Consider the following 18218-nt stretch of genomic DNA (forward strand, 5'->3'; position numbering starts at 1 on the left):
GCCTTGCTAAACCAGCTAAATCCACACCTAACACAAACTGGATTTTCTCCGGGTTACCTCCTCTGTGTTTGTCCTGGGAAGGAGGTAAAGGCAGGTGGGAGCCCTTTGATCCCCCTGGTGCCCTGAATTAGCAAAGGGTGTTGAGCTGCTCTCTTAGGTTCATGATTACCATGAATCATGTCAGTCTAGGTGGCAGAACCTTCCAGTCTCCGGCCCATTCAAGGTAGGGTTGGCCTCCAGGTATTGAAGAAGGGAGGGCTGGAGTGTCAACGCTGTGGCTCACAACCTGAAAGGGAAGTAAGGTGCAAATCACCGGGGATTCCCCACAATGTCTGGTCACCTAGATCAAGTAACAGCTGATCTAAGTTGAGGCCAAACCCTTACTTCGTTGGCGCCGTGGCTTAGCTGGTTAAAGCGCCTGTCTAGTAAACAGGAGATCCTGGGTTCGAATCCCAGCGGTGCCTGGGTCGGTGGCCTACTATTGCTGAGATGCTGGGTTTATGTCGCACCATCTGTACGATTCTTCTTTGGGCCGCCGTCCACTTGTGCGCACTTTTAGTGTGCCTTTGGGAGCACACTCGCTTGTTCCCGGGCCCACGAGCGGGACGTCGGAGCTCGGATTGGGCGCCGTTTTGTGGCTCTGGGAAGCCGAGGCAGCCGCGGGGCTGCCGCGCTGGGGGAGGCCCGGGCGCCTCCGTCCGCGGAGCCGGGAGCCGCCAGGTTGGGCGCGGGAGGCGGGCGGTCCTGATCGGCAGCAATAGCAGCGCAGAGCCCAGGCCGCACGCGGCTGTGATGGCCGAGTGGTTAAGGCGTTGGACTCGAAATCCAATGGGGTTTCCCCGCGCAGGTTCGAATCCTGCTCACAGCGTTGGCACTTTTGGTGACCTACCGATTCCTGCAGAGGAGGAGGCCTCTTGTTTTGTAGTTCTTTCCTCCTCTGGAGAAGCTCTGGCTGACGGGATGGTCACGGGGGCTCGATCACCCGAGACCGGCTCGCTGGCGCCCCCTCGCGAGGCCCCGCCGAAGCCATTCACAGCCGCGTAGTACTCGCCTTTCATTCATTCTCCCTTGCCAAGCGGAGACGCAGCGCTCTGAGGGGCCCCCGCGGGCGTCCGCGGCCGCACCCACCCTCCACCTACCTGGTCATTGTGATTAATTCCACTGAACCAGGACCAACCTCTACACCCGCTAGACTTCCCGTTCCCTTTACCCTGCTCAAGCACATTGTTCTGTACCTTCAAACTTTCCTCCTTTGCTGGGAGAAGGAAAGTATAAACACCTGACCCTACACTGTAGATTCTCTCATTTTGAACAAGCAAGACCACAAAACCTAGCTGCTGCGAATGGCCTCTAGTTGGTGTGTTGGGAACAATCCCTCATTTTACATGTTGAGACAAATGTGAGTTGGGTAAGGGCATGAGAGTGAAGCTCCCATGATGCCAGCTTAAGAAGAAGAGACGACAGGAGGAGGAGGAAGAGGGGGGAGGGGGAGGAGGAGGGGAGGATGAGGAGGAGGACGGGGAGGAGGAGGGGAGGAGGGGAAGGGGAGGAGGGGAGGACAGGAGGAGGGGGAGGAGGAGGGGAGAAGGAGGAGGAGGAGGGGAGGAGAGGAGGAGGGGGAGGAGGAGGGAAGGAGGAGGAGGATGGGGAGGAGGAGGAGGGGAGGAGGGGAAGAGGAGGAGGGGAGGACAGGAGGAGGGGGAGGAGGAGGGGAGAAGGAGGAGGAGGAGGTGAGAAGGAGGAGGAGGAGGTGAGAAGGAGGAGGAGGAGGTGAGAAGGAGAGGAGGAAGGGAGGAGGAGGAGGACGGGGAGGAGGGGGAGGAGGAGGGGAGAAGGAGGAGGAGAGGAGGAGGGGGAGGAGGAGGGGAAGAGGAGGAGGGGAGGAGGGGAGGACAGGAGGAGGGGGAGGAGGAGGGGAGAAGGAGGAGGGGAGGAGGAGAGGAGGAGGAGGAGGAGGAGGGGAGGAGGGGAAGAGGAGGAGGGGAGGAGGGGAGGACAGGAGGAGGGGGAGGAGGAGGAGAGAAGGAGGAGGAGGAGGAGGGGAGGAGGAGAGGAGGAGGAGAGGAGGAGGAGGAGGAGGAGGAGGAGGAGGAGATTCCAGCAAGCTTGCTTGCTCTTCTCTTGAAGTGCTCTCTGCCATGTTAGGATGTAACAATAAAGCTATCAGGTGATTCTCTCACAAAGATCTGAGACTTCTAAAACTTCTGTGTGTGTGTGTGTGTGTGTGTGTGTGTGTGTGTGTGTGTGTGTGTGTCCTGGGGCTCAAACTCAGGGCCTGAGGGCTGTCTCTGAGCTGCTTTGTTCAAATCTAGTGCTCTACCACCTGAGCCACACCTTCACTTTTGGCTTTCTGGTAGGTATTTCATTGGAGATAAGAGTTTCTCTCATGACTTTTCTTGCCATGGCTGGCTTTGAACCACTGTCCTCAGATCTCAGCCTCCTGAGTAGCTAGGATTACAGGCATGAGCCACTAGTAGCAGGCATTAAACTTGTATTCTTTATGATTTATCCAGTCTCTGGTATTTGAGTTATAGCCAATTAGGGAAAAGGCTAGAATAGACTAACATACCACTACATTTCCCTGCTCCCCTGTACAACAAACAGGTTATATTTACTGTCTCTTGATTCGAACCCCCTCTAATTAGGCATCCTTGTCCCCACCAGAACCACCCTTGTAGCCAGGCACCGGTGAATCAAACCTGTACTTCTACTCAGGACTTGAATTTAAGTCTTAGTCGTAAACACACAGCCACCTTGTTGAGTGTTGGTGGCTCATGCCCATACTAGCTACTCAGAACACTGAGATCTGAGGATCATGGAACAAAGCTAGCCCAGGCAGAAGAATCCCTGTGAGACTTTTTTTTGCCTGTCCTGGGGCTTGGACTCAGGGCCTGAGCACTGTCCCTGGCTTCTTTTTGCTCAAGGCTAGCACTCTACCACTTGAGCCACAGCACTACTTCTGGCTTTTTCTATATACGTGGTGCTAAGGAATCAAACCCAGGGCTTCATGTATGCAAGGCAAGTACTCTACCACTATGCATATTCCCAGCCCCCTGTGAAACTCTTATCTCCAATTAACTACTCAAAAATACCTGAAGTGGTGCTATGGCTCAAAGTGGTAGAGCACTAGTGCCTTGAGCAAAAGAGCTCAGAGACTGCACCCAAACCTGGAGTTCAAGCTCCACAACTGACAAAAAAAAAAATAAATAAAATAAAATAAAAAAACTCACAGACTTTACTGCCTGGGCTGTCTTTGAACCATGATTCCTCAGGCCTCAGCTTCCTGAACAGTTAGGATTACAGGTGTGAACCACCAGTGCCTGGCCTTAATTCCTTTTTAAAATATGCCAGAAGGGCTGGGAATGTGGCTTAGTGGAAGAGTGCTTACCTAGCATGCATGAAGCTCTGGGTTTGATATCCTCAGTACAACAGAAACAAGAAAGGCTGAAAGTGGCGCTGTGGCTCAAGTGGTAGGGTGCTAGCCTTGAGCAAAAGAAGCTCAGGGACAGTGCCCAGGCCCTGAGTTCAAGTTTTAGGACTGGCACATACACACATACAAAAGTATGTTCCCACAAATCACACATAAATTATTAAAGAAGGATAATAACTTTAAGTGGAGAAATCGGTTGAACACATTCGACTATGTAAATGAGAACAATATGAAGATCATGGAGAACTGATACATGTCTTCTGGCATGCTGAAAACAGCACAGTGTCACTTCTGGGTTGATGTTCATGCCAGAAACACATACCAGAATAACTTGCCAATAACTGTGAAGAAACGCCAGAGAAAACTAAAGGACATTCCACCGACTAATACTGCTAATTATTTTTATTTTTTGTTAGTTGTGGGGCTTGAACTCTGGGCCTGGACACTCCCTAAGCTCTTCAGCTCAGAGGTAGTACTCTACCACTTTGAGCCACAGTGCCACTTCCAGTTTCCTGGTGGTTAATTAGAGATGAGAGCAGGCTTTGAACCGCAGTCCTCAGCTCTCAGCCTCCTGAGTAGCTAAGATTACGGGCATGAGCCACTTTTGCCCAGCTTGCTTTTCTTTGTTTCTTTCTTCTCTTCTCTTTCTTTCTTCCTCTCTTCCTTCCTTCCTTCCTTCCTTTCTTTCTTTCTTTCTTTCTTTCTTTCTTTCTTTCTTTCTTTCTTTCTTTCTTTCTTTCTTTCTTTTTTCTCTCTCTTCCTCCTTCCTTTATTTAGTGTGTGTGTGTGTGTGTGTGTTTGTGTATACAGGCATGAGACCTCTGTGTGTGTGTGTGTGTGTGTGTATACAGGCATGAGACCTCAGTGCCTGACTTCAGTGCCTGTTGTCTTTCTTTCTTTTTTTTTTTTTTTTTTTTTGCCAGTTCTGAGCCTTTTACTTAGGGCCTGGGCACTATCCCAGAGCTTCTTTTGCTCAAAGCTAGCACTCTGCCACTTGAGCCATAGTGCCACTTCCAGCTTTTTCTGTTTTTGTGGTACTGAGGAATTGAACCCAATGCACTAAGCCACATTCCCAGCCCAGTGCCTGTTTTCTTTGGGGAATGTTTCCCCAGAACCTAGAACAGACCTAGTCCCACAATGAGCCCTAGAAACATGTACTAAAAAATGGAGTCAGGGTGCTGGTGGCTCACACCTATCATCCTAGCTACTCAAGAGGCTGAGATCTGAGGATCAAGGTTTGAAGCTAGCACTGGCAGGAAAGTCTAGGTAACTCTTTGTTGTTTGTTTGTTTTTGTTGCCAGTCCTGGGGCATGGACTCAGGGCCTGAGCACTGTCCCTGGCTTTTTTTTGCTCAAGCTAGCACTCTACCACTTGAGCCACAGCGCCACTTTCGGCTTTTTCTATATACGTGGTGCTGAGGAATCAAACCCAGGGCTTCATGTATACGAAGCGAGCACTTTACCACTAGGCCATAATCCCATAACTCTTAATAATACTCCCATACTACATAACTCTTATCTCCAATTAATTGCCAAAAAGGTGGAAGTAGAGCTGTGGCTCAAATGCTAGAGCACTAGCCTTGAACAAAAAAGCTCAGAGCTAGTGTGTGCAGGTCCTAAGTTTAAGGCCCAGGACTGGCACACACATACAAAGGAATGTCAGGGTTAGTATTTTCTTTCTAGAGGCTTTACAGCTTCTGAAGTGCTCTGTCTCTCTTTGTCTTCCTGGATTTGTGATTATGGCTCTATTATTTAGTTTTTGTACCAAAGACAAATGAGGAAGGCAGCACTGGGAGAGCCTGGCTCCCGAAGGGCAGCACTTGGGTTCTTTCCCTGGTCCTTTGTCTTCTTAATCCCTGAACCCCCACCACCCCCACCTCCCATTCTAGGAGCTCCCCTACCTAGGATCCAGGGTTTGGGGGAAGTAGTAAGGGGGGGTTCTTAGAAAACCATTCTTTCCTTTGAAGAACTAAAGAAAGAGGTGCAAAGCCTTAGGACCAAGTGTGGAGAGGAGAGGCAAGGACACTTCACCAGCTCTGGGGGTCTTTATCCCTTCCTGTACCAGCCTCGATGCCTAGCCTTGGGACATGAGTTTTCTTCTTCCAGTCCCAGTGTGGCTCACTGTGGAGAGGGTAGCCAAGTTGCTGCTGGGGTCTCAGGTGCCCATAACATGCCATGAGGCCTCTGTGTACATGGATCCCACCACGATGAGAATGTGCATGATAGAGACGTGCAAGCCCTGTGCAGGCCCCACCAGCACACTAGAGCCAGGCATGCTGGGGACCGTGGGGCTGTCCTCAGACTGCAGCTAATAATAAGCCAGCAATAAGCCAGAGGAAATCACCCAGCCTGTCCAACTGGCCTCACCTGGAAGAGGCAGTGCTTGGTTATGAAGGCCTGAAGTCTATACATTTTTAAAGAAAAACAAAGAAACTGGGTACCGTACACACATACACACACACACACACACACACACACACACAAGTGAAACAATACTGCAACAATTTTCACATTTTAAAGGCTGACCAGTGCTCCCAGCTACTCAGGAAAATCACTGGAAGTGGGAATTTGAAGCCAGCCAGGGCAATAAAGAGGCCATCTCAGCAATAATAACAATAAAAACTTGGGGTTGGCGGCTCACACCTGTACTCCTATCTATTCAGGAGGCTGAACTCTGAGGATCACTGTACAAAACCAACCAGGGCAGAGAAACTTCAGAGACTCCAATTAACCAGCAAAAAGCTAAAAGGGGTGATGTGGCTCAAGTGGTAAAGTGCCAGCCTTGAGTGAATAAGGCTAAGCTAGAGAACTAGGCTCTGAGTTTAAGCCCTAATACTCACATACTACCACTGCTGCTGCTGCTGCTGCTACTAGTATTACTACTACTAAATAAATGAAATAAAACTGAAAAATGTCACAAAGTTTAGGAAAACTAACGGTATTAACTGCTTGTACACTTCTGTTGTTATTGGTCGTGGGGCTTGAACTCTCAGATTGGGCATGGCCCCTGAGCTCTTCAGCTCACAGTGCTCTACCACGTGAGCCATACCACCATTTCCAGTTTGTTTGTTTTTGGAGCCAATTCTGGGCTTGAACTCAGGGCCTGGGTACTGTCCCTGCTTCCCTGCTGTCCTTGCTGCATTTGCTTAAGGCTAGCAATCTCTCACTTGAGCCATAGCTCTATTTCAGCTTTTTTGGTATTTAATTGGAGATAAGAATCTCACAGAGGGGCTGGGAATATGGCCTAGTGGCAAGAGTGCTTGCCTCACATACATGAAGCCCTGAGTTCGATTCCCCAGCACCACATATATAGAAAATGGCCAGAAGTGGCGTTGTGGCTAATTGGCAGAGTAAAATTGCCTTGAGCAAAAAGAAGCCAGGGACAGTGCTCAGACCCTGAGTCCAAGCCCAGGACTGGCAAAAAACAAAAAAACAAAAAACCTCAGACTTTTCTGCCTGGCTTCAAACTGGGATTCTCAGATCTCAGCCTCCTGAGTAGCTCTGATGACAGGCATGAGCCTCTGGCACCTGGCCTGCTTGCACATTTCTATGATACTTTTCCCAGGCTGACCACTAATTCTATACACTTCAAATCTTTCTGTTCTTTTCTTCCCTAGAGGTATGCCTGTGTCTCATGCCTGTAAGCCTGGCTACTCAAGAGGCAATCATGGTTTTTTGTTTGTTTGTGTTTTGTTTTGGTTTATTTATTTATTTATTTTGCCAGCCCTGGGGCTTTGAACTCAGGGCCTGAGCACTGTCCCTGGCTTGTTTTTGCTCAAGGCTAGCACTCTGCCGCTTGAGCCACAGCGCCACCTTTGGCTTTTTCTATGTATGTGGTGCCCAGGACTTCATATGTACGAGGCAGGCACCCTACCACTAGGCCGTATCCCCAGCCCGGCAATCTTGGTTTGAAGTCAGACAGGACAGGAAAGTCCATGAGACTTTTATCTTCATCGAACCATCAAAAAGTCAGAAATGAAAGTGTGGCTCAAATAGTATAGAGTGCCAGCCCTGAGTAAAAAAGCTAAGGGACAGTGCACAGGCCCTAAGTTCAAGCCCTGGTACTGTCACATAAACACATATACACAAAAAGCTGAGGATCTGAATTCCAGTCTCTACCACTTAGATATTTACAGTTCCTAAGTCCATTAAACGCATGTCACATGTGCCCTCTAGTCCTGGCACCCTCATAGTCACACATTGGTGACAGGATTATTTTGGAAGCCATTTCTATACCAGATGCCTAGGTTATGTGAAAATGACTGCAGAGAAATGTATCCTGTAAGATTGTGAATCTGGTGTCTCTCTAACTCACCTTCTCCATAATCTGAATCCTGAAATGTCCACAGCCATGCCCACACCATGGGGATTGTTTAGCAGACTAGAAACTGGCCATCACTGGGGTTAGATTATCTAATGTGTGTAGAGTTCATTCAAGCTTATGGCCCTGTGAACATAATGCTGGATTTCCCCCGTGTGTGTGGGAGGGGAGTGGGTCTGTATAAATCAGAGCCCTGTATTTCACAGCTTTATGGTATATTGGCCTGTGCACTTGAAATTTTGAGAGCCATATCTCACATAGGCTGCTTAGAATAATCTATTCTTAGACTGAGAATGTGGCTTAGTGGTAGAGTGCTTGCCTAGCATGCATGAAGCCCTGGGCTCTATTCCTCAGCACCACATAAACAGAAAAAGCCAGAAGTAGTGCTGTGGCTCAAGTGGTAGAGTGCTAGCTTTGAGCAAAAGAAGCTTAGGGACAGTGCCCAGGCCCTGAATTCAAGCCCTAGGACTGGCAAAAAGAAAGAAAAAAACAGAAAGAAAGAAAAGAAAAATCTATTTTCAGCCAGGTGGTGGCTCATGCTACTCAGGAGGCTGAGATCTGAGGATCACAGTTCAAAGCCAACTCAGACAAGAAAGCCAGTGAGTCTCTTGTCTCCAATTAATCACTAAAAAGCCAGAAGTTGAGCTGTTGTTCAAGTGGTACAATGCTAACCTTGAACAAAAAAGCTCAAGACAGTGCCCAGACCCAGAATTCAAGCCTTACGACTGGTAAAAAAAAAAAAAATCACACACAGAGCTAGGAATGTGGCTTAGCAGTAGAGTGCTTGCCTAGCATGCATGAAGCCCTGGGTTTGATTCCTCAGCACCACATATATAGAAAAAGCAAGAAGTGGCGCTGTGGCTCAAGCGGCAGAGTGCTAGCCTTGAGTAAAAAGAAGCCAGGGACAGTACTCAGGCCCTGAGTTCAAGCCCCAGGAGTGGCAAAAAAAAAAAAAAAATCACATACACAACATATATATGTTCTCTTTCGGGGCTGGGGATATGGCCTAGTGGCAAGAGAGCTTGCCTCGTATACATGGGTTCGATTCCCCAGCACCACATATACAGAAAACGGCCAGAAGAGGCGCTGTGGCTCAAGTGGCAGAGTGCTAGCCTTGAGCAAACGGAAGCCAGGAACAGTGCTCAGTCCCTGAGTCCAAGGCCCACTGCCCCCCCCCCCCAAAAAAATATATATGTTCTCTTTCTACTTTTCAAGATAATTATTTCACATTTTTCTCCTCTACCTATAGTGTGTGTGTGTGTGTGTGTGTGTGTGTGTGTGTGCATGTGTGTGTATGCCAATATGAAGGTTTGAAGTTAGGGCCTGGGTGCTTTCCTTTAGCTTTTTTGCTTAAGACTGGCATTCTACCAATTGAGTCACAGATCCACTTCTGGCTTTTTGGTGGTTAAGTGGAAATAAGAGTCTCATGGACTTTCCTACTGCGCTGGCTTTGAACCCTGATCTTTAGATCTCAGCCTTTTGAGAAGCTAGGGCTATGGGCAGTTTTGAGCACTTTCTGGGTGAGTGGGCAGGGAAGATCCTCTCCTGTAGTGTGTTGGGTGACAGAGGGCATGGTGCTGGAAGGATCAGTTCTCTTAGGTTGTTTCCCTTTCTTAAAGAATGGATCAAGCCAGGATGCCAAGACCAAGTACTGGCCTCGAACTCCATCCAGTGGCTAGGCTAGGACAATAGGCTCAGGTGACTGGCCCAGCTCCAGAGTGGTGATGATGGTGATGATGATAATGATGATGATGATGATGATGATGATGATGATGGGTAGAGTGCTGAGGATCAAACCCAAAGGCTTAGATGTATTAGGAAAACACTCCGCCAATAAGCGACACCCCCAGTCTCCAAAGTGATCTTTAAAACTGGAATAAGAAAATATAGCGTTGTGAAGATTCTTTGTGACCATTCTTCACAAGTTTCCCATTGCACTTAGACTAAAACCCAAACTCCTGAGGCTGGCTGTAATGGGCCATGCTTGACTCTCTCCTCTTATCTCCATTACTCCGAATTTTTCTATCCTAGGTCCATTGCTCCTTTTTTTTCTGCTAGTTGTCACCAGCAAAGCCCTGTCCTACCTACCTCAGGGCCTTTGTAGTTGTTTCTGCCTGGACTCCTGGCTGACCCACTGGGAGCCATTTATCTCCTCTTCACAGAGGCCCAGGCTGAGGCAGTCCTTCACTCTCGAGGATCGCCACTCACAGTCCGCCACCCCCACCCCCCCTCCACCCCCACCAAGTACTGTAACCAGCGGAAGCTGCCCTCTATGACTGCTTGCTTCCTTGGTTATTTTTTTTCTGTCCTTCTGGTCTCACTATAAAATACGATGCAGGAACCCAGACCCAGTGTAATCCCAGACCCAGTGTAATCCCAGACCCAGTGTAATCCCAGACCCAGTGTAATCCCAGACCCAGTGTAATCCCAGACCCAGTGTAATCCCAGACCCAGTGTAATCCCAGTCCTGAACAATAGCGTGCACACAGACACAGATGTCCGGGGAGTGGATAAATAAACGCAGCCACTTCACTGGGTGCCACGACCTTTTATTATTAATTAATTTAAAAGGAAAGCCGGAGGTGGACCAGCGAGGGGGAGGGGACGCGCCGGAAGAGAGCGGGAAGCGCGGGCCGGGAGTCGGGCGATCCGGCCGGCGGGTCCGGCTCCCAAGGGGCCGAGGCCGGTGGCGCCGCGCCCTCCGCCGCCCGCCGGCGCGTGCGGGATCAAAGCACCGGGAAGGGGCGGGGAGGGGCGGGGCGGGGAGGCGTCGGCGCTCGGGGCGCGGACGGGCGCACCCCAGGCAATGGAGGCCGAGCGTGGGAATCCAGGGAGCCCGGGGCCGTGACACAGACCCGGAGAGACTTCGGGGAGAGACTCGGGACGGAGAAGCGGAGCCGGAGCCGGGGCAGCTGGAGGCTGAGTCCCGCCGCAGCGAACACAGAAGGCCCCCGGAGAGAACGTTGAATGGTCGCCGAGAAGCACTTGGACACCCGAAGGGCCCCACAGTCCTTGGGAGAAAGGCGCTGAGAACGGGAAAGAGGGCGGAGGGGCCGAGCTGCGGAAAGAAGCGGGATTGGAGGGCGGTGACCGGGAGGCCGCGCCGGGCCCCCACCGAGGCCCGGAGGACCCCCGCGGAGGGGATCGCAGGGCCGGGGACTTTCTCAGGGTCACGCCTGAGCAGGGTGGGGCCGGGAGAGGACGAAGGGGCGTGGAGGCTAGGCCCGAGCCGGAAGGAGGGGCTTGAGGAGACAAAGTTCTTACCTGCAACTTTCAACTTTGAGAGAAATCCAAAAGTCTGCATTTGTTAGGTAGAAATAACTAAACAAAGATTTTTTTTTTTTAAATGTATTTTTAAGGAAGTCTCCTTTTGCGAAGGAGAAAAAAAAGAGAGTGCGAGTGCATTGGCCGGGAATCGAACCCGGGCCTCCCGCGTGGCAGGCGAGAATTCTACCACTGAACCACCAATGCCAGCGAGGAGGCGTCTCGTAATTGTGGTATCTGAGTTGGTAAGGGTCGGCGGTAAGCTGATAAGACTCTTCAAGGAGTGGCGGGGACCCGTTGACATAGGTGGAGCCACCGGGTCATTCTTTATCCGGCCTGGATCCGGCCGTCGGGTCATAAAGCTACTCCATATGGCTAGGGGCGGCCCCACACCCGGGTGCGAACAGCCCCGGGCCCCGAGCCTCGCGTGCAGGTGAGAAAAACTCTACTCGAGCCCAGGTTCCCAAGGAGGGGGGGGGAGCGGGCTGCCGGGCCACACATTTGTGGTCCCATTTGGCCGGAGTAGGGAGAGGTGGGATGTGCTGGGGGGCGGGGGCTCCCGATCCCAAATGAGAGCATCTTTCCCGAGGCCTGCGCCCCTCCCGCTCGGGCCTCGACTAGACGCCCCCAGCCAGAAACCCTAAGACGTGCGGGCGTTGGAAGGGTCTGGAGGAAGCCCCACGCGTTGCCCACTTCCCAGCTACCTTCGTTCGGGGTTGGTTACCCTTGTCATTCTGTGTTTTCTTTCGTTCTCTCCAGCATTCGGGTTGTTCCATTAAATTTCGGATTTATCTTCTCAGGCATTTCCTCCTGAAATCTCCAAGACTCCATCTTTTGCAGAGGGTCGTGTTCTTGGTGTGAGGTGGGTATGGACCTCCCCCCTTTGTACTCCTTTTCATGTTTCTTTTGGAAAAATGCATTCTTTCTTTCTTTCTCTGCTACAATCACGGGGTGTGTGTGAATTCCAGAAGTAAGCAAGTTCTGGCATAATTCGAGGTGTCTCATCAGTCATAGCTCTACAACTTTATCTCCCCTCCCACCTCCTCCCCCTGAAGTTACTAGTTCAATTCTTACATAATGACGTTGAATATAATGAATGCATTTGCTCACTAAATTTAGTTTTAAACCAAATGCTTGTAGGTGAAAGGATCTCTCAACTCATGTTTTAAAGACGTGTTCTTTTTCCTAGAATGATCCCTCTTCAGTCTGGCCATTCTCGAGGAAAATTCTTTCCTTGGAGCACTCTGCTTCTATACTAGCTACTTAATTACGCATCCTTTTCACTAGATCTGCAGGGACCTCTGGGCCTCTCCTACAGATCTCAGTAAGAACTGTCCCAGCCTAGGACAGTAGGCAGGTATGGGGGGGGGGGAGCAAATAAAATTGACATGGGGGGCATTGATCAAGATGCATTGTGCTCCTAAACTGACATGTTGAATTGAAACCGCTTTGTTCAACTATTTAAAGATATCTATCTATCTATCTATGGAATTATATGCAGATTTAGAGCAGTTTCTTATCCACTGCCAGTCAGAACACCAGTTGAATCAGAAGGATCTGCCCAGCACATTAGGATTGCTCCACGTGCTGAGCCGGAGAGAAATTTGAGAGAAGTTGTATAATAGTCTAGAAAGCTCAAGGTGCCAACTTTTATTTCAGCGTTTGTGGGAACTCCACGGACGCTGCAATTCTAGAGCTCCGAATCTCATCCCTAAGTGAGTTCTGTCCCAAGTCACTTCAACTCCCTCACTTCCGAATTAGCCCCCTCTCTTCTGCTTGCCGGGTCCCGCCTCCTTATACAGCCTTATGGTCCTTAAGCTGGCCCGGGCCTCCCTCGCTTCCCACACTCCCGGGCCAGCGCCTCTCCTTCCCCTCCCCCTTTCACTCCTTGCCCTTCCGGGAGCCTCGTGTCGGGGTCTTGGCCTGGCCACATCCAGGTGCAGAAAGGGGCGGGACCGTGTCCTATCCCTCCTACCCAGGCGTGGCAGGATATAAGGATCAAGGCAGGCGGGGACCCGGTCCACGCCAGGGTCCGGAGGAACAATGGTTACCCGGGATCGAGCTGAGAATAGGGACAGCCCCAAGGTGAGGGGATGTAGCAAAGGACCCTGCCCCAGGACCTGGGCCCCTGACACTGGGGGTCAGGGGTGAACCTGGCCACTCAGGGCAAAAGAGGGGATGTATGGGGGAATCTAAGCAGCCTGGAGTTGGAGAGGAAGCTGCAAAGTAGGAAGAAAAGGGCAGAGTCCGAGCTGGCCTCGCGTGGGCGGCGGAAGCAGGGCCCCCGGGTTGGGTAACCAGGGTCAGCACCTCGGCTTGGAGGGGGCCAGGCGCGCGGAGGATGGGTCCTCAGCGCCCTGGGGCTGTAAGCCAGTCTTGCGGAGAAGACCCTGAGCCATCTGTTCCAGGGAGTTTGAGACTCGGACCTCTGAAAGCTGTGGAGGATTTTAGGGGAGCCACGGAGAAGGGTGACCGCCTAGACGAGTTGGAGGGCGAAGCGGGGAGCTTCAGCTAGGCCTCCCTTTTTCCACACCGAGTGCTGCCAGCTCTGAGCCTGGCACCGTCCAACCCACTTGCTTGGGCTCAAAGAGGGACCCCAGGTTCTCCGCTGAGACGGAGGGAGACGTAGCGAGGGTGGAAGGGAGGACGAGACTGCGATAGGGGGACGTTCACGGAAGATCGGAGGGAAGATGGGGGGGGGACGAAGGGGGAGCTCCTAAACCGACTCCGGGGCTTGGGGATGGAGAGCGGAGGGGCTCCGGAAGGGCCGGGTCCTAGGCACGTCTTGGGGAAGAGACGCGAGGGGCTCGCCGAGCGCGGGGTCGGGGCGCCGGCGCGGCCGCGCTGAGTGTCGGTCGGGTCGGCCTGCTCTCCCTTTCCCGCTGGTCACAGATGCTGAAGCCGCTGGTGGAGAAGCGGCGCCGGGACCGCATCAACCGCAGCCTGGAAGAGCTGAGGCTGCTGCTGCTGGAGCGGACCCGGGACCAGGTCAGTCCCTCCTCCAGCCCCGGACCCCGAGCATCCTGTTCCCGGGTCTCAGGGCTTCCCTTTAGGGTGGAGAAACTATACATCGGGGTGACAACCCTGGCCCCAAGGCGCCCTGACTTCCTGTCACACCGTGGAATCTCATCCTAGACCCCGTTAGCTCTCAGATCTTCACTTCCCATCTGCGAGCTCTGCAGGTTTCCCATCTGGCTCTAGAGACGTCGCTCCCGGGATGGGTCGACCTCACCTCCGGGTCTCCGGGTGTCCCCTTTCCGCCCCCTAAGCCCCCCCCACCCCCGTGTCAGCTTCAGTTTTGCCGGCGTCTTCCCTCCCCGGGTTCCATCCTGTGGGGCTGGGCAGTTTCGACTCAGGGAGGGACAGGACTTTCCTGGTCGTCTCCACGTGCGGTCGCGCGTCCTGCGGGCCCCGCGCGCGAGTGCGTTCCGGGGGCACCCCCAGCTCCCGCATCCGTCCCTCCCTTCTTCCCCCTGCCACTTTCCCCCCTCTCTCCCCACCCCTTTCTGTCTCTGCGCCCTCCCCTCCCGCCTGTAGAACCTCCGGAACCCGAAGCTGGAGAAAGCAGAAATACTGGAGTTCGCCGTAGGCTACTTGAGGGAGCGGAGCCGGGTGGAGCCCCCGGGTACAGTGCGGCGGTGGGGCTGCGGAGGGAGGGGCGGAGGGGGCCCCTCCGAGCACCGGGCCCGGGAGGCCGGGGCGGGCCCCGCGGCGGGGGGCGGGCCTGGGGAGTGGCAAGCCGTGCTCTCAGGCATGGGTAATAACACCTGCGCGTGTCTGTCTCTGTGTCTCCCTCATTTCCCCTCCTCGATCCACCCATCCGGCTTCCTGCCTCTGTTTGACCTCGGTAATCTCCGCGCCCCGCCCCTTCCCTCACCCCTGCTGGGCCCCCCGCCCTGCCCACCGGTCCTCCCTGCTGGCTGCCCTCGCCCCGGCGGCTCCAGGGGTTCCCCGGTCCCCGGCCCACGACGCCGACGCGCTCGCCAGCTGCTACTTGTCCGGCTTCCGCGAGTGCCTGCTTCGCTTGGCGGCCTTCGCGCAAGACGCCAGCCCAGCCGCCCGCGCCCAGCTCTGCTCCGCGCTGCACGGCTACCTGCGCCCCAAGCCACCCCGGCCCGAGCCGCTAGACCCGAGGCCTCCAGTGCCGCGCCCAACGCCGGACCCCGCCGCACCCACCCTGGGCCAGGCGCTGCACCAGCGCCCCCCAGTGCACCAGGGCCCCCCTAGCCCGCGCTGCGCCTGGTCCCCACCCCACGGCTCCCCCCGCGCCCGGGATTCCAGCGCGCCCGCGTCCCTCACCGGACTGCCGCCGCCGCCGCCCTGCAGACGAGACGGGGCGCCCAAGGCCCCGCCTTTCCCTCCGCCCGCTTTCTGGAGACCTTGGCCCTGAGCGTTGGAGGGACGGGGGCAGAGGCTGGGGGAGGGTAGAGACTCCAGCCCGAGGGCAGCCGAGGCACCTGGGCGTCAGGGCGAGGTGTTGGGGAGGGCGGCGGGGCGCGCGGGCTCAGCGCGCGGGTGAGATGTGGTCTATATTAGAGTATCTATATAAATATATATTTCCCTGGTTCCTGTCCCCTTTCCCTACGCCACGACCCCGTGTCTAGGATTGTACCCTCCATCCCAGGCCGGTCCCAGTCCCTTCCCGAGTCCCTAGTGCATGGAATAAAGTGGTTATTCAATCCCCGTGTGTCCCCGAGCCAGGGGCCTGCCTTTATCTCGGCGTCCACGCCCACTTTCCTTTGCCTTCAGTCTCCCACCCCCAGTCCAGCATTCCACGGCCCCGGTTTTGGGGCATACAGGTAAGTAACGAAGAGAGCAGAGCGGAGATGAAACCAAAGGGAGAGCAGTAGACAAAGGATCGGGAGAAGGGGTGAGGTTCTTTTACAAAAAAGCCATTAAAAGGAAAAAAAAAATAATAATAAAACCGACTCTGGTGGGATTCGAACCCACAACCTTTGAATTGCTCTTTCGTCACTAGAAGTCCAATGCGCTATCCATTGCGCCACAGAGCCACCTGGTGGGCCGCCGCGTCTCGAAGCTTACTGGTACTGACCCGGAAAAGGGGCCGGGCGGAGGAGTGTTTGCGTGGAAATTGGGCGGGGCGTTCCCGCAGCGCGAGCTTAGGGGCCCCGGGGCCCTCCGGGAAGAGGTAACTCGAGGAAAGCAGGTGTGAGCCAGGTGGAACCGGAGGGAGTTTGCCAGAAGCAAGGAAGGTGAGCGCCTGACCCCGAGCTCGCGAGGAGTGCAGAGCTCTGACTGCCCACTTGGGGAGCGCTACCGGGTCTGGCGCTCGTGGCTTCTAGATACGACCTTACCAAATAAACTTGTTTTGTTGAACGTTTCTGTGTGCTTCTGCTTCCTTTGGCTCGTTTATTGTGACTTGGGCTACTGGGCGGTTTCGGATCTCCATGTTTTCCCATTTACATGTTTGAAAAATGTAAAGAGGCAGAAGTCCCTCTAGAAATGGTCTTTGCTAACTTCTTGCTTCTACTCTCTTAGGAAGAGAGCAGGAAGATGTGATCTGCATGCGGGTAGCGTGGCCGAGCGGTCTAAGGCGCTGGATTTAGGCTCCAGTCTCTCCGGAGGCGTGGGTTCGAATCCCACCGCTGCCAGGCCAGAGTTTTCCTTCTGATCGAAGGTACTCTAATTGGTGTCCTAAAGCTCTTATCTGCAACTGCTATAAAGAAAAAAAAAAAAAAAAAGGCCTCTTGGTTTGATGAGGAGCGCTTATTCTATGCAAATCTTCGTGGTGTGTGCGTTTCTAATAGAGACAAACTTCATGATCTGCTAAGGTGCGATAAATAAACCAAGGCAGGCTTTAAGGGAAATGCCTACTTCCATTTTAAACATGTCTACTAGTGTTTTTATCTCAAAACATAAGCTATAAGCTCTGACAACCATTCCGAGAATAAAACTGTCAAAGAATTGTACCGTAGTTTTTATTCCTTTGATCACATCCTTGTGTCATTAGAAAACGGTAATACATAAAATCAGAGTATGTTACTGGCTGTAAACAAAAACCTAAGGTTCCACCGAGATTTGAACTCGGATCGCTGGATTCAGAGTCCAGAGTGCTAACCATTACACCATGGAACCTGACGTTCCACCAGCCTCTCGGAAATTCTATATATTACTGTACATCTTCCTTTCCATGCACCACCTCCCCCCCATATCTCGTCATTTCCAGAAAACAGAACAATCGCTGCTGTATCTTGTAGACACCATTACTGAGCACGTGAAATACGAAATACTTTTTATTATTAGCTAATAAGACTGAAAGGTAGACAAAAAGTAAGAATGTATTCAAATGCTAATTTTAAAATATTACAAATTAAAATAGTATTGGATTAAGTAAAACGTCATTTAACTTAGCCTGTTTTTACTCTTTAATATGGGTAGTAGAATAATTTAGCTAGCGAATATAACTCGTAATTTTTCCTGTATATAGTCATTCGCTTTTCTCGAAACTATGTCCTTGAGTCACTGAATTCAATTTATTGTAAAACAAGCTTGTAATTTGTTGCTGAAGGGAAAAAAGCAGCCGCCCGAACAGGGACTTGAACCCTGGACCCTCAGATTAAAAGTCTGATGCTCTACCGACTGAGCTATCCGGGCTCTGTTGTAAGCTGCCATGTTTCCTCTTAAAAAGCAGTCCAGATCCGCACAAGTAGCTTCACAAAACCCAGAGCGACCTGTGTCGGCGCGGAAGATGCCGCGTCGACAAACGTTCGGAAGTTGCTGGGAAAGCTGGGTGCGTTTTCTTGGCCCCTGGGTCCGCGAGGAGGCTGGAACCCTGCGGTGCCGCGTCTAGCCACACGGCGCCGCTGCGGGTTACGAGCGTCCGCGTCGGGAAGTTCATCTCAGGCCCTAGAAACCCAGGTCCGGGTCTGGCTTCGGGGGCTCCCGCCCACGGCCCCGCAGGTTCAACCCGAGAAGGCCGCGCGGGGCCTTCCGGTGCTGTGCGTGGGACTCAGCGTCGTTCATCTGATCGGCCCCATTCCTAGGGAGAAACGAGGTGTGGGAGAACCGAACTCTGGGCAGTCTGGGCCCACGGAGGGGGGAGTGCCGGGGTGGAGATGTGTTCTTTACCGCCCAGAGTTGGGAAGCTGGTGTGACTCTCCTGTGGCTGTGGTCACGTGTGATCTGTGACCTTCTGCAGCTCATCTGTATATAGTGTGATTCACAGGTGTGAGTCACGTGTAGG

General features: G+C 52.8%; 1 protein-coding gene and 7 non-coding genes across 9 annotated transcripts; 4 read left to right on the forward strand and 4 right to left on the reverse strand.

The window, feature by feature from the left end:
* Positions 1 to 390: 390 nt before the first annotated feature.
* On the forward strand, positions 391 to 464 carry Trnat-agu. The gene has a single exon. It is a non-coding gene; the product is annotated as a tRNA-Thr (tRNA).
* Positions 465 to 786: 322 nt separating this feature from the next.
* Trnas-cga lies at positions 787 to 868 on the forward strand. Its single transcript has one exon. It is a non-coding gene; the product is annotated as a tRNA-Ser (tRNA).
* Positions 869 to 11150: 10282 nt separating this feature from the next.
* Trnag-gcc lies at positions 11151 to 11221 on the reverse strand. The gene has a single exon. It is a non-coding gene; the product is annotated as a tRNA-Gly (tRNA).
* Positions 11222 to 11818: 597 nt separating this feature from the next.
* Hes7 (hes family bHLH transcription factor 7) lies at positions 11819 to 15690 on the forward strand. Of its 2 annotated transcripts, none has more exons than XM_048365756.1 (4): positions 11819 to 11876; positions 13907 to 14002; positions 14552 to 14639; positions 14959 to 15404. In XM_048365756.1, exons 2-4 carry the CDS (start codon positions 13907 to 13909, stop codon positions 15402 to 15404), a joined length of 630 nt encoding a protein of 209 aa, XP_048221713.1. In that variant the 5' UTR covers positions 11819 to 11876. The 2 variants fall into 2 exon arrangements, with proteins under 2 accessions (XP_048221713.1, XP_048221712.1); XM_048365755.1 differs by lacking the exon at positions 11819 to 11876 and adding an exon at positions 12919 to 13099 and having other exon boundaries at positions 14959 to 15690.
* Positions 15691 to 15939: 249 nt separating this feature from the next.
* Trnar-ucu lies at positions 15940 to 16026 on the reverse strand. Its single transcript is given in 2 exon segments — positions 15940 to 15975; positions 15990 to 16026. It is a non-coding gene; the product is annotated as a tRNA-Arg (tRNA).
* A 518-nt stretch (positions 16027 to 16544) lies between these two features.
* Trnal-uag lies at positions 16545 to 16626 on the forward strand. The gene has a single exon. It is a non-coding gene; the product is annotated as a tRNA-Leu (tRNA).
* Positions 16627 to 17038: 412 nt separating this feature from the next.
* On the reverse strand, positions 17039 to 17110 carry Trnaq-cug. Its single transcript has one exon. It is a non-coding gene; the product is annotated as a tRNA-Gln (tRNA).
* Positions 17111 to 17556: 446 nt separating this feature from the next.
* Trnak-uuu lies at positions 17557 to 17629 on the reverse strand. The gene has a single exon. It is a non-coding gene; the product is annotated as a tRNA-Lys (tRNA).
* Positions 17630 to 18218: the final 589 nt, after the last annotated feature.

Source organism: Perognathus longimembris, chromosome 17, assembly GCF_023159225.1.
Source record: "Perognathus longimembris pacificus isolate PPM17 chromosome 17, ASM2315922v1, whole genome shotgun sequence".
Classification (NCBI taxonomy): Eukaryota; Metazoa; Chordata; class Mammalia; order Rodentia; family Heteromyidae; genus Perognathus; species Perognathus longimembris.

Bases quoted from the DNA above. Each gene is read 5' to 3' on its own strand.
- Hes7 (XM_048365755.1), top strand. From the start codon at position 13,058: ATGGTTACCCGGGATCGAGCTGAGAATAGGGACAGCCCCAAG. The intron at 13,100-13,906 runs GTGAGGGGATGT...CGCTGGTCACAG, and splicing joins AGAATAGGGACAGCCCCAAG to ATGCTGAAGCCGCTGGTGGA. The intron at 14,640-14,958 runs GTACAGTGCGGC...CGGCGGCTCCAG, and splicing joins GAGCCGGGTGGAGCCCCCGG to GGGTTCCCCGGTCCCCGGCC.